At 38.5% G+C, this 5580-nt stretch overlaps 1 protein-coding gene across 3 annotated transcripts in view; it reads left to right on the top strand.

Annotated features, from left to right (window-relative positions):
• Positions 1-3965: 3965 nt before the first annotated feature.
• The window catches only part of arrb1 (arrestin, beta 1), a 28574-nt gene continuing 26959 nt past the window's right edge, over positions 3966-5580 (top strand). For all 3 annotated transcript variants that reach the window (XM_027005765.2, XM_027005764.2, XM_027005763.2), the window contains exon 1: positions 3966-4409. In XM_027005765.2, the coding sequence (XP_026861566.1) occupies positions 4390-4409 (20 nt within the window). In that variant the 5' untranslated portion in view covers positions 3966-4389. The remainder of the gene's footprint in view (positions 4410-5580) is intronic.

Raw genomic sequence — 5580 nt, 5'->3', positions numbered from 1 at the left:
CTCAATAAATTAGAATATCAAAAAGTTAATTTATGTCAGTAATTCAAATTCAAAAAGTGAAACTCATATTATATAGATTCATTACACACAGAGTGATTTCAAGCGTTTATTTCTTTTAATGTTGATAATTAAGGCCTACAGCCAATGAAAACCCAAAAGTCAGTATCTCAGAAAATTTGAATATTGTGAAAAAGTTCAATATTGTAGACTTATGGTGTTGCACTCTAATCAGCTAGTCAACACAAAACACCTGCAAAGGTTTCCCAAGCCTTTAAATGGTTCCTCAGTCTGGTTCAGTAGGCTACACAATCATGGGGAAGACTGCTGACTTGACAGTTGTCCAGAAGGCAGACATTGAAACCCTCCACAAGGAGGGTAAGCCACAAAAGGTCATTGCTAAAGAATGCTGCAGAGTGCTGCATCCAAGCATATAAATGGAAAGTTGAGTGGAAGGAAAAAGTGTGGTAGAAAAAATTGCACAAGCAACAGGGATAACCGCAGCCTTTACAGGATTGTCAAGAAAAGGCGATTCAAGAATTTGGGGGAGATTCACAAGGAGTGGACTGCTGCTGGAGTCAGTGCTTCAAGAGCCACCACACAAAGACGTATCCAGGACATACAACTGTTGCATTCCTTGTGTCAAGCCACTCATGACCCAGAGACAACGTCAGAAACGTCTTACCTGGGCCAAGGAGAAAAAGGACTAAACTGTAGCTCAGTGGTCCACAGTCCTGTTTTCAGATGAAAGTAAATTTTGCATTTGATTTGGAAATCAAGGTCCCAGACTTCGGAGGAAGAGTGGAGAGGCACACAATCCAAGCTGTTTGAGGTCTAGTGTGAAGTTTCCAAAATCAGTGATGGTTTGGGGAGCCATGTCATCTGCTGGTGTTGGTCCACTGTGTTATATCAAGTCCAAAGTCAGCGCAGCCGTCTACCAGGAGCATTTTAGAGCACTTCATGCTTCCCTCTGCTGACAAGCTTTACAGAGATGCGTATTTCATTTTCCAGCATGACTTGGCACCTGTCCACACTACCAAAAGTACCAATGCCTGGTTTAATAACCACAGTATCACTGTGTTTGATTGGCCAGCAAACTCACCTGCCCAAAACCTCAGAGAATCTATGGGGTATTGTCAAGAGGAAGATGAGACACACCAGACCAAACAATGCAGACTAGCTGAAGTCCACTATCAAAGCAACCTGAGCTTCCATAACACCTCAACAGTGCCACAGGCTGATCGCCTCCATGCCACACCACATTGATGCAGTAATTCATGCAAAAGGAGCCCCGACCAAGTATTCAGTGCATATACTGTACATACTTTTCAGTAGGCCAACATTTATGTATTAAAAATCATTTTTTGAATTGGTCTTATATAATATTCTAATTTTCTGAGATACAGACTTTTGGGTTTTCACTGGGTTTTTTCATAATCATCAACATTAAAAGAGATAAACGCTTGAAATAGATCACTCTGTGTGTAATGAATCTATATATGAGTTTCACTTTTAAATTGAATTACTTTTCGATGATATTCTAATTTATTGAGATGCACCTGTGTGTGTGTGTGTGTGTGTGTGTGTGTGTGTACACGCACACACACACACATACATGCATACATACATATACATAGGGAGAGAGAGTTAAAAATTCAGTGTAGTTTTCGAAAAGAAGCACTTTGCTTGCACAGCTGATGAAGGACATCTTTCCAAAACACCCTTTTGAAGCCTTGTGTATAGCACTGAATTTTTACTACTTCTATTATACAAATGATATTTTATAGCATACAATATATGATGTGTAATATATTGCAATATTTATAATGTGTGGCTATAATATATATCTTATACAATATACAAAGATTATAAATGTGATAGTATTATGGCAGTAGTTTCAGGGGGAACTGTATGTGTGGTGCCAGGTTCATGCAACCACTTTTTGTAGAGTTCTTCTAGCCACATTTTTTAAATACTCATTTATTGTCTAATTTTCATTGCGGTGGACTGTTGTATTGTTGTTGGTGACTAAACTACTAGGCAAATAAATTTCTTAATATTTACAATGCCTTTTTTGTGATTTTTCTAAACAACACATTATTCAGACACTGGGGCTGAAAGAAGTTTAAGATGGGTTCGCGGAATTCAGTATAAAATGTTAAGTCCTTTAGGTGTGCCAATCCCGGTCTCTTCTGTGGTGTGCGGACTGAGTCAATAGTGAGTACCATGGGTCTGGCATTCTGGATAGCAGGAAGATTGGGGGGATACGCTGATTGGAGTTTTAAAGGTGCCCATTTCCTTCACTTAGGCAAAGAGAGAGACATGCCACCCAATATGCCAAACTCAGATTAATCATGACCAAAATGGAGCTAGAGATTTCTTCACTATACTGACACCAACAACCCCATTTATAGGTTTAATGCATTGCAGCCCATTTTTAATTATAGCCCAATTATTAGGTGTTTTAGGTGTTTAATACATCACATTAATATTATTCTTTTTAAATAATTATTGTTAGACTTTTTGACACCACTGTGTTTAAAGATACTTGCTTTTTGATGAACATCAATATAAATGCAGTTATTTGTCTAGATTTAAGTGGAACATAATATTTGTTAGCTCTTTCTAAGGTTTCTTTTGCTTCTTTTTCTTATTTCCTGTATTTTCCTTTATACCAGTTATTTTGCATTTGACTGTGTTTGCTAACCCATTTTGCTAGGCCTTGGTAATGGGAAAATTAAACATGCCTCTAGACCAGTACTGAAAACACCTCTAGTACCTCTGACCAGTTTGATGCATAGTATAGGATCAAATGTACTATGAGGATTGAGTAAAAAGGTTTGCTAAACCCCTATTAACTAAGGTGTCTAGAACAACCTATACCTTGTGACAGATGTTTCTGTCCCTGCTGTATCCTCCTTATTCCTACTTGTACCCCTGCTTTTATCTGTGGTTGTTTGTAACCTGGAGGTCTTATTTACATCTCTGACTTTCCCAGAATGAATCTGAGTAACATTTGACCTTTGACCTCCTGTGCCCCACTTTTCCAGGTCAGCTAGTGGCATAAAACTTGTTCATGAAGTTCAAAGGTGCTTTGTTTAGCACTTGGACCAAACGGGTAAAGCTTTAATGGATGAATTCAGAGTGATATGTTTTTAGAACAAAGGCAAAGGATTTGAAGGGAGCTGGGAGTGAAGTTAAAATAAAATCCCTGTGGGGGCTGTAACTGAACATTTGCGGAGTTTGTGGATAAACAGTGATGCTAATATCAGCTAAAATACATTTACTGCAGCTCATTCCTGAAGTTGAATCTACCAGTGGTACCTTTAGGTGTGTTAAAGGCATAGTAGCTCTTATGATAATATTGAAAGAACCTAGTTTGCTCTTATAAAATAGGATGGTACAAAACTGAAACAAATTCTCATTTATATGTCATTTTATGATATATTAGGCTTCTAGATGATGGGTTCTTCTGTCGTATCTTGTATGATGATAATGTAAAGGGGAGTTTTTTTTGTTCTGCTTGGCAGCATTGTGCTATGGTAAAAACCAGTAATTTTTAAATTATTATTATTTTAATTTAACATTAGACTGTTATCCTTATCCAGCTCTTTGAAATCCCTCAAATAACAGAATATTTATACGGATTCCTTTGCTTGTTTGTCTGGTCAGGAATTGTCAACCAACCATTCGTTGCTGAATTTTGCATTTCACTCAGTGTCTGCAGCATAAGGGTGAGCAGAAAATGTATCTCACTCAGTGCTAGATTTCACCCACTCACTACTGCCTGTACACGTACCCTCTCACTTCAAAAGAGGAGAGAGGGAGAGGGAGGGAAATTGTGTGTTTGCGTGCGTGCGTGTGTGTGTGTGTGTGTGTGTGTGAGAGAGAGTATGCATGTGGGTGAGGGAGACAGAGAGAAGAGACAAAGAGAAAGAGAGTGTGTCTGTGTGTGCATGTGACAGAGGGAGAGAGCGGAAGGGAGTGTGGGAGGGAGATGGAGATGAAGCGAAAGGAGGCTGCAGCAGACCCTCACATTGGACCTCAAACAGAAGATTCTTAAACCTCAGGATTTGTAACGCAATCCCCCCCCATCCTCCCAAATAGAATTTGCCTAGGGAATGCCTAATTAAATAGCGACAGAAAGTAGCCAAGCAGAACAGGGAATCACCATTTGGTGCGTTTTAGGAGGGTGGCCGTTTTGACAGGCAAACGCAGAGATGCTTCTGTAATCAGATTTAGCTGGAGAGCGTTCGAACTGCAGGCGACTCTCTTGATCTCAGAGGCTACTTCGCATTGCTTGTGTCCATAACTGAATTCTTGCTTTCTCGCTCCAGTTTTTTTTCTTCTGTGAGTTGAAAGCAGGGAATCTGCCACACTTGAATTTCCAGAATGGTTGATAAAGGCACAAGGTAAGTGGTCCATTTTATCAAGATTTATTCTGCAAACTGGGTGCATCAAATTTGGTTTCTATTTATCTTTCTTGGTGTCTCTCTGACTATAAGAATTTATTTCAGAAAATTTTGCTTTGACTTTCCATGTACCTTTACAAGTAAAAATCTTTGTTGTTATTTGATTTCCCTCTCCCTTTTAATTTTTATTTCCTTCATTCGGGTGCCTATCTGCCAGACCTCTGCTCATAAAGGCTTTCGATGTCAGCCAAAGTATCGAGCTGTGTTTTGACTTGGCTGGTCACTACTTCTCTGTTGACATTTCTCACATAGCATGGTCTTAAATTGCTTAGACCTCCCTAATGAGGAAGTAGGCTATATGCCATATTTCTGATCTCAGTAGTATAATGAGGTAATTATCCTCTTACGGTAATACCAAAGACTGCAAGGAATACTATAAAATATCAACAACAGCTGGAGAGGATTTCCCCAGTGACCTTGTGATGGATCCTTCCCCCAGAAAGGCATCTGGCTATTAACTCTCTCTCTGAACGGAAGAACATTATGGCCAAACACATGGTACGGAGAGGCATTATTCATTTTTCCCACAGCTAATTTTATTTCCCTTTTGACTCTGTTTGTTTGTTTTAAGACCACTGCTTTGCTTAATCTCAGATGCATATGTTTTTTCAAGGTTTGGCTGATCCTATTTTCTGTATGACTGATATCTGGCATCCTGGCTGTCATTTTGTATTTGAAGACTTATGCTGTCAGCTTCTGTGCCAGTTCTGAGATGAAGAATATAAAGGAAAAGGAAGGGAAAAAAGCAACTTGCCTGGTTTTTATTCTACACCAAGACACATGGAAGTGTGCTATCATAGTAATATGCAAACATAATTCTTCATTACACATATCATGGCATTACCACAGTACAGATATTTGCTTTTGCACTCCTTAGGCTATTTAGTTTTGATAGATTTAAATGTTATTAACCCTTAGGATGGCACAGAGGTCTTTAATGTAAAATGTATGAAGTATCTCACGTGTCAGTGTGCTTTTTAATGCATTTCTTAAAGGCTTTAGTGTTGATTTTAGTTTAGAGGTTCACTTTCGTTACCTAGATTTTTATTGTGTTATTTATTATAATAAAATAAATATAATAAAAGCTGCTTTTTATTTTATCCCAATTAAA

The sequence above is a fragment of the Electrophorus electricus genome, chromosome 15 (genome assembly GCF_013358815.1).
Source record: "Electrophorus electricus isolate fEleEle1 chromosome 15, fEleEle1.pri, whole genome shotgun sequence".
Classification (NCBI taxonomy): Eukaryota; Metazoa; Chordata; class Actinopteri; order Gymnotiformes; family Gymnotidae; genus Electrophorus; species Electrophorus electricus.
Note: the sequence above shows the minus strand (reverse complement) of the source record. Positions and strands in the feature narration are given on the sequence as shown.